This window comes from Zootoca vivipara, chromosome 9 (assembly GCF_965207765.1).
Source record: "Zootoca vivipara chromosome 9, rZooViv2.hap1.1, whole genome shotgun sequence".
Lineage (NCBI taxonomy): Eukaryota > Metazoa > Chordata > Lepidosauria > Squamata > Lacertidae > Zootoca > Zootoca vivipara.
This window is the reverse complement of record NC_142592.1, coordinates 39,343,745-39,362,109: the sequence shown is the minus strand read 5'-3', so window position 1 is coordinate 39,362,109 and position 18,365 is coordinate 39,343,745. Positions and strand designations below refer to the sequence as shown.

General features: G+C 46.1%; 1 protein-coding gene across 4 annotated transcripts; it reads right to left on the bottom strand.

Annotated features, from left to right (window-relative positions):
* Positions 1–382: 382 nt before the first annotated feature.
* ARHGDIB (Rho GDP dissociation inhibitor beta) lies at positions 383–17,277 on the bottom strand. Of its 4 annotated transcripts, none has more exons than XM_088652007.1 (6): positions 17,045–17,277; positions 6,733–6,996; positions 4,296–4,379; positions 2,783–2,859; positions 1,600–1,663; positions 383–1,107 (listed from the first exon to the last, which is right to left on the bottom strand). In XM_088652007.1, the coding sequence occupies exons 2-6, from the start codon at positions 6,908–6,910 to the stop codon at positions 908–910; spliced, it is 603 nt and encodes a 200-aa protein (XP_088508133.1). In that variant the 5' UTR covers positions 6,911–6,996; positions 17,045–17,277; the 3' UTR covers positions 383–907. The 4 variants fall into 4 exon arrangements, with proteins under 4 accessions (XP_088508133.1, XP_034982688.1, XP_034982690.1 ...); XM_035126797.3 differs by lacking the exon at positions 17,045–17,277 and adding an exon at positions 16,705–16,769; XM_035126799.3 differs by lacking the exon at positions 17,045–17,277 and adding an exon at positions 16,705–16,769 and having other exon boundaries at positions 6,733–6,993.
* Between the last annotated feature and the right edge of the window lie 1,088 nt (positions 17,278–18,365).

The window sequence follows — 18,365 nt, the reverse complement described above, 5'->3', positions numbered from 1 at the left end:
TAAACATTGCTTGCATAATCAATCTCAGAAGAGGTATGCATCCCCTCCATGTGAGGGAGAAGGAAAGCCTCTTCTGAGATGATGCAGATAGATGGCAGGTGTCCTTCCTTCTTAGAACAGTATCTCATAAACACCATGCTCTCTGGACAAGGATTAGGGTAGGTCATGTCTATGTTCCATGCAGCACCTTGCTGAGTGTAAGCACTCAATAAATAGGCTTCAGTAAAAGGGAGGGAGAAACCGTAAGTCGAACAATACTGACCCATGAAAGCATTCGGATCTATCTTTAAAACTCATTGTAGATCTGAATATGTTTGACAGTCTCCGTGTGCAAAGGACAGAAAAAATCCATTTACTATATGAAACACGAGACACTCGGAAGCAAAGGACAAAACTGGCTTTATTTTCAAAGACACAGACATTTTCACAGGCCAAGGCAGGAACTGTGTCTCCTGCTACTCTCAAAGGCAAGTTTTCCACATACACAAAAACAAGCCTAAATTAGATAGAATCCACTCATAGGCAAGTACGTTTCCAGTGAATGCAGACTGCAAGGAAACTAGGCTGACGGCCATAGATCTTTAAATGGGGACAACCTAGATAGCAATTGTGTTGGGTTAGTATCTGTGCGTCTTCCTAGCAAAGGCACTTCAAGGACTGATCCTATGCAAGCATAGGGTTTGTCCCAGTTTTAATTCCTTGTGGTTTATTTTTTTTTTCAGCGCAGGAGAGACAGAGTCTGTCCCAAGGCCTGTGTTAAAACAGAATTTCTTGTGACAGTAAAAGGGCCAGGTTGGGGGGGGGGGTGCTGGAGGAAGCGTGGCATGCAGGAGCCAGAGACTGGCACACCTGGAGAACAGTGCAAGAGGCAGGAGGAAGCAAAGGGGGAGGAGAAATGAGGTGGGTCTCATTCCGTCCACTCCTTCTTAATGGCCAAGTTCCACTCCCAGGTGAGATGGTCGTGCTTGTCATCGTCGGTGAAGAAGGACTTGTTGCGGTAGTTTCCTCGAGCCATCATGCCTTTAGGTGCCTCCTCGAGAGGTGTGATGAATTCGTATTCCTCCGGCCGTGGCCCATAGCTGCCCACCATGAATGTCACTTTGTCCACTAGGAGAGAACAGCCCGCAAGAAAGTTATCAGAGGCAGGGCACAAACACAGCCTGCTGAGAGACAGTCACACAAGCAGATCAGCTCTGCAGTTTCTCTGCTGCATTAGCCTGCAGTGAGGGAGTCCTGTGTATACTACTGCTGCTGCTCTGTAACCATGCACAGAAAATAGCCCAGAAAGGATTTTAATGCTCTTTCCATAAACTAGGTTGCCTCCCAACTGGCAGTATTTTGTGGGAGGGATTCGAGGGCATATTCAAACTTTACGTTTATGCATTTAATTTTGATCAAAGCAGTCTGTTAGGGCAACAGGCACAACAAATTCAGCTTTTTTTTTTAAAAAAAAGGAATGTTTGCAGTTTGGAAAGTGATGGGGAATACATGGGAAAGTGAGTGAGATTAGGTGAGCTGGAGCAGTAGAGGAGAACAGTCTGCAAGGAGGTGGGAAGAAGCTTTGCTAAGGAAGAAGAAAAATAGCTCATTTTTACTTACCTTTCACCCCTGTCCGGTAAGTGTGCTGCACATATTTCAAGCCAGATACAATTTCTCTATTTACCTGCAAGACAAAAGCATCATCATTCAAGCTTCTGCTGCCCCTTTTGCCTTGGTAATAGGACTCTGTTTTATTTTCCTCCTTGCTTGTGCCACGTTTTGCCATCCCTCACCCTTTTTGGCTGTTGGGAGATGGCATGGAGGAACAAAGCCCACCCTACCCAATTTCAGAGTACCTCCTCATAGCAGCTATAAGAGGTGGTTGCCAATAATGAAACTCCTTTGCATGAGAAGTTTACTCTAGGCCAGCACAGGGATTAAGCTGAGAAATTGATAGCTCTTATTACATTTTAGAATGATAAATTTAGTGTTACTTTTTCAGATAAACTCACTCACATTTAGTAATGGGTTTGCAAGTGCAATTTAATTATATAAATTAACCAATTACTGTTTTTTTTCAGATACCACACAAACCTACCCCCCCCACACACACACTTGATTTGCTGCTTTTGGATAGGCTGCTTGGAGATCAGTCTAAGCAGTGCTTTTTTTCTTTAAAAAAATGCTTAGGGGAACTCTCATTTTCCTATCATATTGAAATAGATTCACAAATTTTTTTGGGGGGGGGGTATGCGTACCCCTGCATACCCCCAGAAAAAAAGCACTGAGTTTAAGCACCTTTCTCCAAGTACACCTTCAAGTCAGTTTTGCACAAGTGTAAAATTCTCCGTGAAGTAAGAAAATATCACAGATTTGAAAAAAGGTGATTTTATGAAAGCGGTAAACATTGTAAAAAAAATTTCTGAAAAGACAACTATTACAACATTTATATGTTGCTCTTCTGATGGGGAGCACCACTCTGGTTGATTTGCAACATTTACCATTCTAATAAAATATATTCAAGAATAACAATATAAACTAAATAAACTACCAGTCCCAGCAGTGGGGTTTAGGAATGGAAGAGCCTGCATTGTGGAAAGCCATTTTGGCCTGGTACAGCCTAATGCTGTGTTTGCGCAATATGCACTTTTAATTTAGCAGTGCTTTTACTATTTAGACTGTCAGGGTTTGAAACATGTGAAGCTACCACCCAATACACAGGTTTGCATTGCACCAGGGATCAGCAGGGGGCAGAATCCAGCACTAGACACCCACAGAAAACACAAGTAGAAGAGTGACTCACTTTGAAGTGGATCTTGGCACAATATTCAGATCCTTCCTTTATTACAAATGTCTGTTTCTTGAGAGCTTCAAGGTCCCCTGAAAGGGGTCAGGGAGAGAAGACCAGGGAGAGATGAGAGGCACCCAGTTAATCTTGTGAAGAAGACAAGCCACAAGAGAACACATTTACCCATAGACTGTTCTAACTATAGTATGTTGAAGGATTGTGATACATGTGGACATTTAAACATCTGCCCTTCAAATATGCATTGATTTCGCACAAGGTAAACTGGAGTATGTTTGATGAAGGCATACACATGTTTTAAACAAATACACTGACACTGAGGGGGTTGTGTAAGGGGTGAAGCTGTTGCTAGGTGGGTTTAAGAGCAGCCTAGGTGCTCGCACAAAACAGGCTGCATAACGTTGAGATAATCAAGAAACCGTTTGTGGTATTGCCTCCCCAGAGATTTCAGCTGAAGAGGAAGCATCCTAGCTCTGCTGAGCCCCAACTTCCTCTCTCAGATAAGAAGTCCATTTAAGGCAAAGCGTGACTCTCTCACATGGGTGTGAAGCTCAGAGAAACGCTGGCTGCTTATTTAGTCTGCGAAAAGGACTGATGCTCTAGTGTCTGTGCCAGCAAAAAGGGCTTGGGAAGAACTATTCTTTGTACACTTCATAGGACTCTGGGAAAAGTTTCTATGACCTACTTACAGAGATGTGTTACTTTACTGTCGCTTTGTTGTTGTTTTAAGCATCCACTTAAGCACCTGGGATATCAAAGTGCCCAGTTCAAGTCATGAGTGCCATATGTCTTGACAGCCATATGTCAGGAATGCTTTGATGGTGTTTCCTGCTTGGCAGGGGGTTGGACTGGATGGCCCTTGTGGTCTCTTCCAACTCTATGATTCTGATTCTATGATTCTAAGTCTCTGCCTCGTGGGCCAATCTTGACACACACACCCCGGGGTTCCAATTCGGCCCATGAAGCCGTTTTACCCAATCAACACCCACCTGTCAACCAGCTGATATCCCCTGTTGTATCAGCCCTCAACCATTTTTTTCTCTCTCCCTCCCCCACTCAAGACCTGAATTTTCTTTTTGCAGTGACAACAGAAAGAAAACAAAATTAAACAAGATAAAGAATGGGAAGAAGGGTCCCATGACTGGTCAGCCCTCCTCAACCATCAGATCAATTGTTTGGGGTTAAGGGGGCAATAACCTAATAATGCATAATCTGCATAGATCAGCTGAGGAGAAGCTATTTATGTGAGTGTGTCTGCATGAATGTGAAAGTGCAGGATGGTCACACGAACTACTGGCATGTGATCCCTGGAGGGTTAGAAAAGGATGGATGTGGCCTAGGGGATAACAACAAAAAACAGGTTAGCCTTATGCGGTGCTTTTTTTCTGGCGGGACGCATACCCCTAAACATTTTGTGAATCTGGGAGTAGGAAAATGAGAGCACCCCTAAACATTTTTAAGGAAAAAAAGCACTGGGCTTATGCTGTGAAAGGAAGGGAATTTCACCTACCAGTGAGGTCCATGGTAATTGGCCCTGGAGCACTGTTACAAACCAGGGTGAGCCGAGTGACAGTCACATTGGCAACTGTAGGGTCTGTGGGAACAGGAAAGGTAGGTAAGTCAGCTTGTTAAGGAAACACGGTCCTATCCCTTTGTTGCTCAAAAGACTTCTACAGCATCAGTCACTCTGTAGAAAAGCACCTGCTCGGTTGGCAGGAGCTGGGACCGAACAACGGGAGTTCACCCCCGTCGCGTGGGATTCGAACTGCTGACCTTCCGATCGACAGGCCCGAGGCTCTGTGGTTTAGACCACAGCGCCACCCGCACCCAAAAGCATATTGATCCCAAAATTATCTTGAGTACATAGTTTTCTCCCTCCTCAGTTCTCGGTGTGTTTTCTGAAGGCCATTTCTCACATTTATGGCCAGCATCAGGGTGGGAGAGGGAGGGATGGGAGGGGGGAAAGGGGGGAATTGTAATTGGTTATGGAACTTGTATTGTTTAAAAAATTCTTCAAGTTCTTCAATAAAAATATTTATTTAAAAAGCGCCTTGGGAAGCAGCTAGTGCCCCCTTGCCCACCCACCCCCACTCCTTTCTTAATTTTTGACCTGGCGCTCCATACAACATCAGGCAGTTGGTTCTAGCTACTCTTCCTTTATCACTATGCCCCTTAGATAGCATTGCTCTGGGGCACTGTGAGACCCAACTGTCCAGCATGACTTGGCATGCCCCCACCATAGCCAGGTAAGACCAGGGGGGCTCACTAGCAGAGGAGGGTCCCCCCACAGAGGACACATTGTCCAGGGTCCCCTCGAACATGCATCCAGCGCTGCCCAATATTCTCAGACAAAATCACTTTTTTAAAATGCTTGCTTTAAATGTTTTAAGTTCCTTTGAGTTGCTGCCCGGGGGGGGGGGGACCCTAATGAATTTAATGAATACTACCAATAACAATGGTGATAAAGGTATTCCAGGATTAGAAACACATGATGAAGCTATACACTTCAAGCCGCAAAGTGTTATCAGCATGCTGAAATACCCTCCATCTCTTCTTTTTATGAGAGCGTATTCAATCGCATAACCGCACAATTCCTGTTCCTGCCATCTTAAGAGCACTACAGTCACGCTTGAGCATTGCCATTTGATTCTGCCGATTGTACAAGCTGTTCCTCTCCTCCCCCCACTAGTAGAGATGCTTAGGACTGCAGCCTAACAACCCTTTTGAGCACATATCTGGCTCCCTTCTCTGCCCGACGAGAACAATCCCACATCCACACTTCCCAAAATAATTCTTGCGAGTCCCTCCCAATATGTTCAACCACATATTTGTGAAGGCCCCAAATGAGAGCAGCTAAGCATGAATTCACTCAGTTGGATTTTACTGGGTACATGTATGTACCAAATGCCTCCTAAAACTGTGGCACTGGAAGCACTGATACACTGCGGGAGCAGATCTCCAGGATCATGAGCAGAAAGCTGTGTATACACTATACACTTAAAGTACATCCCACTCCTGTAGTTTAAGGGTGCTGGCAATCATAGTTCTGTACAGGGTAAAACACGGGATTCTCTTTTTTTCTTCCTTCCCCTGGCTCTGTGCTTTAAATGTATGGTGTGTACACAGCTGGAGTTTTTCTCAGCACCGCTGGGTATGATCCTTTTGGTCGCAAGTGCTCATAACTCTGAGCTTCGAAACAGGTATCCCTAGTCAAAGGGAGAATGTATTTGGATGCTGAAAATAGAACCCAAATTTTCCTGTAAGCAACCCACGCAAAATAGAATTATCCCTTTTTTATAGCAAACCAAAATAATTTCTTTCCCCACATTTAAGATTTAGTCCTATTCTCTCATCCATAACAATGCTAGTCCTGCTACATAATGCCAAATCAGCTCCTTCCCTATTCTGAAAGGTGTCCTACATCAGGGTTGGGCAACCTTCAGCCCACAAGCCCGTCTCTGCCTGCCAGGGGAGTCCAATTTGGCCCAGCTGGCCATTTGCCCCAAACCCAACCCACCTGCCCAGCAGCTGATGTAGCTGCTGACATCAAGTGATGAGCGGGAGCACAGGATTTAATCCTGCATCAGCTGCATCACCCTGGAACAGGAAGGTGAAGCCTAGGCAGCAGGATTTAATCTCCACTCATCAAATAATGAGAAATCAGAGCCATAACCATGCAAGATTGAGGACTTAAAAGCAAAGCGGGGGGGAGGGGGGTTATGATCCACAAAGGTTTTTGCAAGCCTCCACCCATTACCCGTTTAAGATCAGAGCAAACCAAATTTGACAATCATGTGACATCATAATGTCATCACATGATTGCCACGTGGTAAGCCCCTCCCACTCTCAATTTTGGCCCGTGAGGTCAGGCCTGTGGAGCGAAAAAGGTTCCCCACCCTTGTGCCACAGGACCAATCCCATTCCCACCGAGGTCTCTTGAGCCATACCTGCCACAACAGGTCCATCCCCCAGCAGGGACTTCTTGTACTTTGCAAGGCTCTCGTCGTCCTTGTCCAGCTCCTGCAGTTCCTGAAGCGTCTTCTGAGGTGGGGGCTTATAGTTCAATTTGCTATCTAGCTCATCCTCATCCTCTTCCACATGCACCTCGGGGTCTTTCTCAGTCATGGTTGTCTGGACTCAGAAGAGGAAGCCGCCAGTGAGTGTAAAAGCGCAACGCTGGTGGGTCTCCTAAGTCCTTAGCTGGGCTTCTGCTGCAATAAAGAGCAAAGGTACAGCCATCTGAATTAAGGGTACCGGATTTTTTTTTTCAATGAATCCGGGGAAACTTTAAACAAACAAACACACACACATTCAGGACGTTTATGCTGCAGCGATGCCGGTGGCAGAGGGGCCGCCGCCGCCTTCACCTCAACCACCACGTTTCCCCTTCCTCCGAGGCTTCTATCTCCTTTCTCCATGAGCCTGGGCAGCCCCTGAGTTGTTGGTTCTTCAGTGGTGGTGGTGGTGGGGAAGCGGTGCATGGTGGGTCAGGCATGGAAGGCAGAGAAGGAGGGCTGAGAGGGCGGCGGCAGCAAGGCTCGGGCAGCACGATGCCTCCCTTCCCATCGGAGCAACCCCAATCCCATTCCTACTTGCATGCAAGCAGGAGGGGGGCGGGGATCCCTCAGCTGGGAAGGGAGGCTTCCCGTTGCCTAACTGGGAGATCCCCGCCCCCTCCTGCTTGCACGCAAGCTCTGATAGACAGCGTGAAGCCTCCCTTCACAGCTGAAAGATCCCCGCCCCGCTCCTGCTTGCAGGCAAGTAGGAATTGGGAGGTTGCTCCAATAGGCAGCATGAAGCCTCCCTTCACAACTTGGTTGCTAGGGTCAGGGAAGGTGGAGGCAGTCCGGAAGCTGTATCTTAGAGCCCCTGCACCACCATCATATGGGGACTTCCGAGCAGCTCCTGGAGCCAGCCAGAGCCAACTGCTCTGGGGTACTGAGACTGCCACTACTGCGTTTCCCGGGGACATTAGATGAAATCCGGGGACATTCCGGGGATGGAATTTGTCCGAGGACTTATTCGTAAATCCGGGGACTGTCCCCGGGAAACGGGGACTTCTGGTAACCCTAATCTAAATGGTTTCGTAAGCACAAATGTCACTGACATTTATCTGGCATTTAAAATTAAGATTCTGTTGCATCTAAACATGTAACAGCTGTACTGTACTACAGTCAATTCTATACAAAGAGATGTGAACAGCAGCCTGACTGCTGGCACCTGAACGCTGCTGGGCCTGTCAAACCAACAGGAGCCTATCTAGCAAAATATTATTTGTGCAGCATTTCCTAACCCCAGACATTCTGCACAGAAAGTATACAAACAGCGCAAGATGTCACGCCAGTCCCTGTCAGTTACCTCCATCAATGTAATGGTTGGGGACATGCCCAACAAGCGAGGGCAAGCTGGCCCCCTTAACAACCATTAATATTACTGCCTCCTGTGAACTCATCTAATACTGTGATTAGCAACTATATATATATATGTACAGTGGTACCTCGCAAGACGAATGCCCTGCAAGACGAATGCGTCTTGCGATCTGATGGTGACTCGCAAGACTAATTCGTTTTGCGAAAAATTCGTCTTGCGAATCGCAGTTTCCCATAGGAATGCATTGAAATTTAATTAATGCGTTCCTATGGGCAAAAAAAGAAATGTCAATGCATTCCTATGGGAAACCGCGATTCACAATACGAATTTTTCGCAAAACGAATTGACTCGAGGAACGAATTAGATTTGTCTTGCAATGCACCACTGCATTATTTATTTATTTTTAAATAAACCAAACCAAGTTGCACTTGGTTCTTTGGGCACCAAACCATAAAAGGTATAAAATACAACCATCTGCTGACAGTCTGCATCTAGGCCATACCTGTCAAGTTGCTGTCAGAGAAATAAGGGACCGGGCCGGAAATAGCAGACCGGAAGTAGCGCTGCCGCCATTTTGGAACTGGACGGAGCATGCTCAGAAGTGACTTTTGATGCTGCTTTGCCCAGTTCCAAAATGGCCACCGCGCCAGAAGTCGCGCACTGCAGCCATTTTGGAACTGGGCAGAGCAGCATCAAAAGTCGCTTCTGAGCATGCTCCGCCCAGTTCCAAAATGGCCACCGCGCCAGAATAAACCGGGGAAAAACAAAAAAATCTGTTTTTTCAGCTAGGAACAGCTGGGAAAACAGGGATTTCCAGGGGAAAACGGGAGACTTGGCAGCTATGATCTAGGCCAGGTTCTGAGGCAGTGAGCAAAGATTTTATTTTCTACCTAGAGAGAAATCCACAGCCATCTAAGTTAGCTATTCTAATGGGCAGCTCTCTCTTGAATATTATATGGCAGAAAAACATATCTGAGCACATATAAAGCATATAATACATACACACATGCATGCACATGCACAGAAACACACTTCCCTCTTCCTCTATCCAACTGGAATCACAGAGAGCAACTAACGCAGAAACAGAACCTGGCACTGATTTATAGCACTTGGCATATTATGGTTTCTATACATTTCCATTAGTGGAACCTCAAAATACCCATTGCAACTTGTGAAAACTGGTGAGTTTTGAGCAGGCGAGATTCCCCTGCACTTTTAGCATATCTTCAATCCAATAATTTAGTTACTTGAGGTGGCTGGTGCCACACCTACAGTTTTCAGATACACCTGGTTGCTGGGACCACCCACAGGGAATCAATACAACAAGCCTGGGGTTCTCTTCTGTGTTGCTCATTGAACTGATTTATAGGGCTGATCATTGCAACTGGATTCAAAACGTTCTGAACTGATTTAAGCAGAAAAATCTGCTAAGCGCACATATCCTATTCTGAGTAACAAGACACCTCGCACAGCTCCAGCAGCGACCCAGCAAACCCCACCAGGAGCCGCCTTTGCGGAACAAATGCCTCCACGGCACGCTGACACAGGAACAGCCCACCACACACAGCGCCTGAGCAGCACAGCAACTGAGATCCACTGCAGCCTTGATCAATTCCGCTACAATCAAAATCAATCAAATATGCCATGCAGCAAATCATAGGGCTTTGTCTCAGTTAAGGACAGGCTAGAGATGGCGTTCAGAAAGAAAAGCAAGGAATGAGGGGGAAATACCTGGATGGAGCTCATAACACAAGCTTGGAAAAAAAAATTAAATGAAGAATGCCGATGAATCCAGCTGCAAATATCGTGTAGTTTCTTGACTGCAGAAGAGTTAAAATAGCTGTTGTCTGCGCTATGACCAGGTCCCTTTCCTGTGCAGGAAGCATGTGGTGGCTTGTTCCTATGACAACACATGCCCTGGCTGCAGACTCCTACCCGGTACTAGCAGCAGTAGCAGCAGCCGTTAAGCACTGAAACTTCTCCAAAAGAGGAGGAAGTAAGAAAGGCTAAAATCAGCATGCTGCATTCTCAGCAGCGGCAAAAACTGGCACTCCCTTTGCAATGCCAGAAGAACATGTCTCCTCTTGTGGTTTGAGGTTAAGAGGCAAAGACAGAGGAAGGAACAGCGAGAGGGTTCATGAGTACCCAAGATGGCCAGACCAGGAACACCTCTGTGATGGACAGCACTAGAGAGGTGAGTGTGCAGAGGAAAGAAGCACGTGGGTGTAGTGGTAAAATCTGAAGTGCAGGAGCTCACCATGTCAGCTGCCACAGCCACACCTCCAAAATGCAGGAGGCAGAGATAGATAGATAAATAGATTGCATATAATATACACACCCTCACACAAATGCAGGGCAATGAGCAGAAGTGCCTAGAATAAAGTCCGGTTTCTCGGGATGCAAAATCAGTGCTGCTTACTTAGAACTCCGTAGGTTCAACTTGTAAAGCACACTGAGCTTTAACAACGGATCCTCAGCCAGCTGAAATGAACCCAGTGAATTGCATGGATGATTTGAACCAAGGTCTCCCTAATTCTAGGGGCGTGGGTAGCGGTGTGGTCTAAATCACAGAGCCTAGGGTTTGCCGATTGGAAGGTCGGCGGTTCGAATCCCTGTGATGGGGTGAGCTCCCGTTGCTCAGTCCCAGCTCCTGCCAACCTAGCAGTTCGAAAACACATCAAAGTGCAAGTGGATAAATAGGTACCGCTCCGGTGGGAAGGTTAACGGCGTTTCCGTGCGCTGCTCTGGTTCGCCAGAAGCGGCGTAGTCATGCTGGCCACATGTCCCGGAAGGTGTACGCCGGCTCCCTTGGCCAGGAAAGCAAGATGAGCATCGCAACCCCAGAGTCGTCCGTGACTGGACCTGACTGTCAGGGGTCCCTTTATCTTTACCTAATTCTAATCTAATAACTACATCACACTAGCCATGCCTTCTGAAACCATATTAACGGCATGTTGGTGAGTAGAAAAGGACCTGATCTTGAAAGAGATGCAATCCTACAGTCCTTTGATTGTATAATAAATGCAGGGTTTTTAAACCATTTGTAGCTCACACTCCAGCTATCTACCCAGATTGCAGATCGATACCATAGAGATTACATTTTATGTAGGTAGATGGGAGCTGTTCTATACCGTAAGACCATTGGTCCACCTAGCTTAGTACTGTCTACACTGACTGGCAGCTGTCTCTTTGTGGCTCAGCTCCTCTCCACACGCCCTTTTCAGTGCTCTTTTAATACTGCTTCTGCTTGCAAGTTTTGGGGTGGTCATATTGCTTCGTCACCAATCAGTGCATGCCCTGTAACACCTGAATGGAATCATGTGACTTTTGATACCAGAAATGTTCTGGATTTTGGTTTTTTTGTCCCATTTTTGTTGCTTCACAGTGCAAGTATAATATTGCATGGATAGTCCAGTATGAATCCAACACTAATACTTTATTATTGCATCAATGACATGTTGAAAAATATACCTGCAAAAAAAGAACCAGCCTGGAATGGTCCAATAAGCCCTTCTCCTATCTATCTATCTATCTATCTATCTATCTATCTACCTACCTACCTACCTACCTACCTACCTACCTACTCCAATATTTTCACAATAACCTTCAAATTGCCATTATTTTGTCATTTTTCTTCCGTTGCTTTTATCCAAATCATTGGACTGTATTTTTTTTAAAAAATAATAATCCATGGAAGGCCTCCATTCTGCCCCATCCAAACCCCTTCTAGTATGGTAGGTTGGGAGCTTAGAATGCTCAGTTAGCTCCCATGTGCTGTGCCCAAAAAGATGGGAACTAAGTCTCCCCTAGGGATATGGAACCTGTGCCTCCTCTTGATGTTGCTGAACAACAGCAGCCATCCCTGACCCTTGGCCATGCTGATATCTGGAAGGCAACTGGCTCCCCATTCCTGAACTGCACACACTGTGCCTATGTACACACACACTATACCTTTAAATTGCATTCAAAGCACATTCTTTCTCTCAAAGAATTCTGGGCACTGTAGTTTGCTAAGGAATGGTGGGGAATGTGCTGCTGAGAGGCATAAACTACAATTTCCAGAATTCTCTGAGAGAAAGAATGTGCTTTTAAGGTACAGTGTGTACATAGCCTGTGGCTTTTAAAATTACATGCGATAAACACATCATTCCTAACCAGACTTTTTTAATCCAAAAAAGAAGATGTGCCAAATATACTTAGCCAGCAGCGAAACAAGATTTCATGTGCTACCGGGAAGTCAGAGATAAGAGTAGTTTATAAGCCTCATTCAGACAAATAAGCTGCAATGTGGTGGACAACAGAAATGGAAATCTTGCTGAGGCTGTTCTGTGTGGGCAAGCCATGGGCCGCTTCTCAGCTTTGCAATGCAAATAATTCCACCACAGCACCACACGCCTCCAAAAAAACCCAGTCTGCTGTGCCATGATGCCCAAGCCCAGTGGCCACACACATACAGCTTCCCACGTGGACCTCAAGCAGTTCTGGATGTCAAGAGGCAGCTGCTTAAATGCAAATCAAACCTTGAGATATATTTGCATGAATGGGAATGCAGAACTATCAAACTTTAAGACTACAGTAAATTGCACATAGAGAAGAAGAAGAAGAAGAAGAAGAAGAAGAAGAAGAAGAAGAAGAAGAAGAAGAAGAAGAAGAAGAAGAAGAAGAAGAAGAAGAAGAAGAAGAAGACGACGAGGAGGAGGAGGAGGAGGAGGAGGAGGAGGAGGAGGAGGAGGAGGAGGAGTTTTGATTTGATATCCCGCTTTATCACTACCCTATGGAGTCTCAAAGCGGCTAACATTCTCCTTTCCCTTCCTCCCCCACAACAAACACTCTGTGAGGTAAGTGGGGCTGAGAGACTTCAGAGAAGTGTGACTAGCCCAAGGTCACCCAGCAGCTGCATGTGGAGGAGCGGAGACATGAACCCGGTTCCCCAGATTACGAGTCTACTGCTTTTAACCACTACACCACACTGGCTCAAAGGCACAAAGACACATTTCCATCAAATAAAGAACCAGTAACCACGCAAAAAAAGAAAAAGAGAACAGGCGTACACAATGATGCCATCAGGGCAGGACTTTGGGGCAGAAGTCCAGGGCCCTAGCCATCAGAAGGTGCAGCAGGCCTGCCATACCACACCTTCAAGTAATACCCTTTGCCATCCAAAAGGGCCACTGACTTCAGAGTCTAAGATTACATAACTGCATCACTTGAGCATACAAAGATATGGCAAAATATGGGTACTCAAATTACTGTGTAATGCAGAGAATACAGCTATGCTGAGTTGCAATGCATTTTGCCAGCTATTCAGTATAAATCAGCCCTCCCCAGTTCAGAAATGCATACCGGTATGCCCCAAAGCACTGAAACAAAAGGCCACACACACACACACACACACACAGAGAGAGAGAGAGAGAGAGAGAGAGAGAGAGAGAAAGAGAGAGAGAGAGAGAGAGAGAGAGATCTGCTTGAAAGAAGAAGTGAGAGAGAAAGGAGGAGGTTAAATGCAGAGGTTCAATAGATAGACTTCAGCAGAGGGGTGCATTAGAGAGATAAAAAGGAGAGTGGAGACACACCAGGCACTCACTCACTCCATAAGTGCTCCTTGTACAAGTTAGGTTTTCTTCTCTGTGCCTTTTCCTGAGAAGCAGTTGATCACAGCCCTCTCTGATTCACGGAGGCTGGCAATTGCAGCGCCTCTTGTTCAATCTCTCAACCACCCCCGCTCCTATTTTTAAATGTGTAATAATACAGGGATGCAACAAGAAGTGAAATGGGGACCACAACATCTTACCCCCCCAAAAAATAAGAGAGGGAGGGTTATGTGCCTTGTCCCAAAGACAGCACTGCCGTCTGCTCTTGCTACATACAGGAAAAAGCCAGCTGTAATCTATCTCCACTCAATAACATAAATTTCTACATCTCCATGGTGGGAGCTAGAGAAAGCATGACTTGAAGGTGGACTCCTACATCCATGGCACTCATCCATATTGCTATGCTTTCTCCTACTAACTCCAGAGCTTGGTCCCAGAGAGTGTGCATTGTTATGTCTATGGCAGATCCATCTAGACTAGGATTCCTCTGGCCTAAGCCTGGAATAGTCCACCCCAGGACTTAGAGAGAATTCTGGAAGGAAGAACACAAATCTGTATGCAACTGTGAAAAAGGAAAGGACCATAAAATAATCATCGTCTTTTAATAACCCATAGCCTCAGTCCAGCTGCTTATTTCTAAGAGACCCACGCCTCTGAACTAAACATGTGTATCAGTCACTTAGCCTAGCAATGAAACCACCCACAGGAGCCTTCAAAAAATCCTCTAGCTGGTTGCATGGTAAAGCCAGTGCGGGGCAGGAGTCCATTTCCATTTCTGAATTTTGTAGGAAAATAGATGGCCTGCCCTCAAAAAGGTTCCCTGCACCAAACTGCTCCCCAACAAATTTACATATGCATTTATTATGACAAGTGAGAATCCTTTCCCCACCATTACTGAACTTTAAAGTTGAGGCAGTTTAATTACATGACACTTCACTGGTAAGAGGGCAACACAGTTGTACTTTGGATCTCAAATGCTCTGGAACTCAGAAGTGATTGTTCCGGTTTGCGAACGTTCTTTTGGAACCCGAACATCCGACAGGGTTTCCGTGGCTTCTGATTGGCTGCAGGAGCTAAACTGCAGGAGGAAGAGCTTTCTTTGATCAGCAGTAGCTTTGCTAATTTTAAAGGGGGAGGGGTATTACCACAAGGAAAGCAAACAGGGTTTAGGGGCTCAGTCTTTCTGCAACTCAATAAGTGGCAATTTCTGTGTGGAAATATTTTGTACCTTCTGTATGCCAAGTATTAAGCAAGAAGGGGGTCTTGTGCAGAAACTAGCAATACACTGGGGACAGGATGAGCCAAATTAATTGTCCGAGATCAGCTAATGGTTCTGAACTACGGCAATTCAGGCCCAATAAGGGGATCAAGAGGGGAAATTTGGGACTCATCTGGAGCTAAGACACTTGCTGATGGGCACATGTTTTCTGTGCTGGGTTTGGAGAGCACCCTTGACTTGATTATTTGCAAAGGGCTGAACATCTTAGGAGTTTCAGAGCTCCTTGAAGGTGATTGAAGGCAAGAGAGCATATTTCTCTGTTGTTGTACAATGTTCACTGGTTGCCAATTTCATTTCTGTAAACAATTCAAAATGCTACTTTAGGGCTTATAGATAACAAGCCCTAAATGGGCATTAGGACCAGGTTATTTGGCACATTGTGGTTGACGCTGGAGGCCTTGTTCTGTATTCTGTTGCCTTTAGGGGCTCATCCAGATAAGAAGTAAGACAGGGCCTTTTCAGCTGAGGCACCCCATGATGACTCATTCACTCCTCTCCCCAAGATCCTGTTGGCCTTTGGGCGAGGTTTCTTTTAATCAAAAAAACTTGTTTAGTCTTTAGTTTGGACTACTCCCATACTCTAATTGGGGGCCCAATCTAGCTAGAGGAAGGATTAATTATTCTTTTATCTAAGTATTTCCAATATAAGAATAAAGCTATATGCTGTCTTTCCTGCCTATGCAGATGGTGACCTCTGTGTTTTAGTATGGAGTAAGGAACACAAAAAGAACTCTAGGAAAGATTTTCTCAGTGAGCGCAGAGCCCATACAATACTTCCCTTGTTGCTTCCAGGTGACCTGTTTATTGATAAGGCATCCTGATCGGTTTGCAAGAGGACAACATTGGCTACCTAATGAGCAAACTTTCCAACCTGTTTCCAGGGAGGTTAGGTCACAGCAAAATGTTACCCCATTTTCCCATCCTTTTTCTTACTGGCCTTTTGCAGAAGTAGGCTTTGTTGTGCAAGATCTTCCAACCCACTATGGTTGTGCAACCTCAATTTGCCAGTAACTGAATCCCACCCCCAAAAAATTGCCTGTCTGGAAGCCCCAACCTGACTAAAACTGTTCCCTCAACGCCATTAAAAAAAAACCGAGAGAGACACCCTTATTCTCCCAGCAGCAACTGTCTGAATTCACACAGGAAGCCCGTGGAGGAAGAAGCAAGTCAAGCAGCGACTCTCTCCTTTCCTTAACGAGTCCCTGAGCCGCTGGGCCCCGCGCTCCTTAAAATATGCAGCGACCCAAATCTAAAAATAATGAAATGAGCATCCAGGCCTCCAGAGTTCATGTGAATGACGGGCGAGCTCTGGCACAGGAAGTCGGGTGGAATTTTCCACGGAGAAATGCGCACCAAGGCGAGAAAGCCTCGCCTGCCCAAACTCGGCCACCCCCAGGCAGGTTTCCGGAGGGGCAGAATCCGGAGGGGCGCTTCCCGCCGCCACGTTTCCCAAGCGGACCCCTTCCCTTCCTCCGCCCCCGGGATCCGGCCTGCGCGCCCTGCTGCATTGCAGAGCAAGGCGCGCTTCTTCCCCGCGCTCCGCGCTCCCTGCCGCCTTTTCCCGGTTGTGGATTAAGTCTCCCGGAGGAGGCTGGGAGCGCGGGCAAGGCAAGCGGGTGGGTGGGTGGGTGGGTGTCCCTCCGCCCGCCCCCCCCCTGCCAGAAGGCGGACTCACGTACCAGCGGCGGCGAGGGGCGTCTCTGTCCGGGGCTCTGCGCTCAGCTTCGAGCTTGGGCAGTTTAAAAAAGCAGGAAGGAAGTGGGTGAAAAAATAAGAATTAAAAAAAAAACCGAAGGGGGAAAAAAACCCGACTCTTAGAGGAAGCCCCGGGCTGCGGTGTCGCTGCTTTTCCTGCCGTGCACGAAGCCTCTCTCTCTCTCTCTTTAGGGCGAAAAAAGCATCCTCGCCCACAGAGGAATTGCGTGTGAATTCCTGAAGTGCCCTTGCATATATATATATATATATATGGACAGAATGGATTCATTCAGGCATTACTGGGCTGCGGTGCAGGGCGCATACCTGGGTTTCTATAGGAAACATGCAGCTCTGTGCAGACGAGGCTTTCTGAAAGTGATATTCCTTGGCTGGGATGTTACTTGACTTTTAGTGCTCGGGTGCGGACGGTTTCTAGGGAGACGGTTCACAAAAATATAGGGTTCTCCTTTTTTGCACTCCGCCCGTTAAAAAATAAGTATGCATGTTTCCTTTTGTGCACGTTGCCCGGTAAATTCCTCTGTTAGGTATTGTAACTCACATCAAGAAGATTATTGGGGGCGGGAGAGGGAGGGAAATATATATATATAATACACACTGTATTTTCTGTTTGATCTTCACACTTCAGAAGCTTGTCTTGCAAAAGGGGTGGGCAGCCTTCAGCATTGTTGGATCTGCTTGTTTTTCCCCCTATGAGAATCCCAAAAGTTGCACACTGAAGCCAGGTGTGAAAGACATTGGCAGAAAGGAAAGTACCTTGCCTATTTACCAAAAGACCCTACAATTGGAATGGATAGCCTCTGAGCACATTTTGCCCCAGATAACACACTCCCACAGGATGTAACACAGGCCAACAATTTGAATGGTTTTGAAAGAGGATTGGACAAATTCATGGAGGCTGCGTATACTTAAAGCACATTAAAAGCATTTACCCTTTACAGCGCTACAATTCCCAGCACCCTTAACAAACTACAGTTCCATCCCAAGAGGTGGAGGGGATGTGCTTTAAATGTAAGGGCCGGGTGCATGCAACCAAAGGCTACCAATGGCTACTTGATATGTTCTGTGTTCTTTGCTGTCGGGCAGTGTGCCTCTGAATAGCAGAGTGGGGACAGTGTTGCTCTGCGCAGGTCCTGCTTTCAGGCTTCCCATAGGGATCTTGTTGGCCGCTATGAGACCAGAATGCTAAATGTGATGGGCCTGCAATCCAGCCAGACTCTTCTTTTGCTTTTGCATTTTTCACACAGTTCCATTATTGATGATGATTACAACAGCCTAACACACGCTGGGGTACGCATACCCCTAAACATTTTGTGAATCTTTGTACTTTTGTCCATTTCCTGTATTTATTTTTCCCAAGTTGAAGTTTAAAATGGTGGTTTTCTTGAGTCAAAAAAGCACTGCTAATACAGATAGGAAAGGTAATATTGTAGTTTCTGTTGTTGAACAATTGTGAACCAAACACCCTTGCTGATCTACTGCAAAGTAAATCTGCAAGTTGAACCTGATCTATTTCTGCCTACCCCTGGGCTAGATGATTTTTACTACTTCCTGTTTCGTATTTCATCAGAGAATCTTAGCTTCTGCTTCCTGCACAGAAGCACTGCATGCACACACAAAAATTCGT

Bases quoted from the DNA above. Each gene is read 5' to 3' on its own strand.
- ARHGDIB (XM_088652007.1), bottom strand. From the start codon at position 6,910: ATGACTGAGAAAGACCCCGAGGTGCATGTGGAAGAGGATGAGGATGAG. The intron at 4,380-6,732 runs GTATGGCTCAAG...CTGTTCCCACAG, and splicing joins GGATGGACCTGTTGTGGCAG to ACCCTACAGTTGCCAATGTG. The intron at 1,108-1,599 runs GTAAGTAAAAAT...GTTCTCTCCTAG, and splicing joins TTACCGGACAGGGGTGAAAG to TGGACAAAGTGACATTCATG.